At 52.4% G+C, this 1,120-nt stretch overlaps 1 protein-coding gene across 1 annotated transcript; it reads right to left on the reverse strand.

Annotated features, from left to right (window-relative positions):
- Nucleotides 1–520: 520 nt before the first annotated feature.
- On the reverse strand, nt 521–1,117 carry LRATD2 (LRAT domain containing 2; the record flags this gene model as incomplete). Its single annotated transcript, XM_010167902.1, has 1 exon — nt 521–1,117. A coding segment is annotated over one exon (597 nt), but the record flags the coding sequence as incomplete, so codon positions are not given.
- Nucleotides 1,118–1,120: the final 3 nt, after the last annotated feature.

Genomic DNA, 1,120 nt, shown 5'->3' on the forward strand with positions numbered 1-1,120 from the left:
TTGCAATACCAACAGGAGCCACAACGGAAGAGAAACAGGGGAAAAGAAAGGAAAACAGTATCCTCACACTTCTCACCTACCAAACTAATTGTGTGCTCAGATCTACATGGCCATGTCCTGAAAGTTGGTGGCTCCTTATTAATAGTATTAAATACTCTTAACTTCTGCTAAGTAGATGTCAAAGGCATTTAGCATCTTGTAGGGTCAGGCCTACTGGAGACGGTTGAACAAAAGGCTATGCACAAAAAAGGTAGAGAGGAAGGGAGAGAGGTGGGAGTGGAGAAGGGTAGAATCGCCCTGAGTTTTATCCTTTACAAATAAGTCAGTGGTTTTATCATCAAGCACTGAAGGAGTTAAGCACTAAAGCACAGACACTTAATCAGCTTTCCCCCTTCCTTTCACATGTGATTGGAATGAAGCTGCACCGAAGGGGCCCAAAAGGCTTATAACAGCTCAATTTCGCAGCCTTCAGTTTTAATCCCCATCACCCAGGCTAAGCAGCATGGTGGCGCTGAGGCTGCTACTCCACAGCAGTCCGAGCACCTGGATGATGATGGTCTTCCTCCTCGTCCTCCTCCTCCTCTGCAGCCTGCAGATGGCTGGAGAGCTCCTGGATCACAGCAGCCCTACCAATCTGGTCATTTCTCCTCTTCTCCATAATCAGATCCTCCAGGCTCTGAAACTCCAGCGTGTGGCTGCGCTTGTCACCCAGACGGATCTGCAGTCGGTAGGGCTGCTTGCCTATGCGCAGCTCCCCGCCGATTTTAAACTCCCGCTTGCCGTACCGGCACCAGGCAGCGAAACACTCAGAGTTTCTCCAGCTCAAGTCCCGGTCCTTGCAACCCACCTGCTCCAAGGCATTGCGTACCACCACGGCCGGGCTGAGGGGTTTGTAGCGGTACAGCTGGTTGGCAATGCGGCCCCGTCTGCCCTGGCTGGCATCGGTGAGGAAGCTGTTCACCACCTCCAGCCTGTGCAGGTGCACAACTTGAAAATCCCCGACATAGACCACCCAGTGTGGATACTGGGCCTGGCACACAAACTCCACCAGGTCACCTGGTTTGCATCGATTCAGCAGGTTCTCTGGCGTGTAGGTGCTCAGATGCCCCCCACCTCCTTC

This window comes from Antrostomus carolinensis, unplaced genomic scaffold (assembly GCF_000700745.2).
Source record: "Antrostomus carolinensis isolate BGI_N321 unplaced genomic scaffold, ASM70074v2 Scaffold52715, whole genome shotgun sequence".
Taxonomy (NCBI): Eukaryota; Metazoa; Chordata; class Aves; order Caprimulgiformes; family Caprimulgidae; genus Antrostomus; species Antrostomus carolinensis.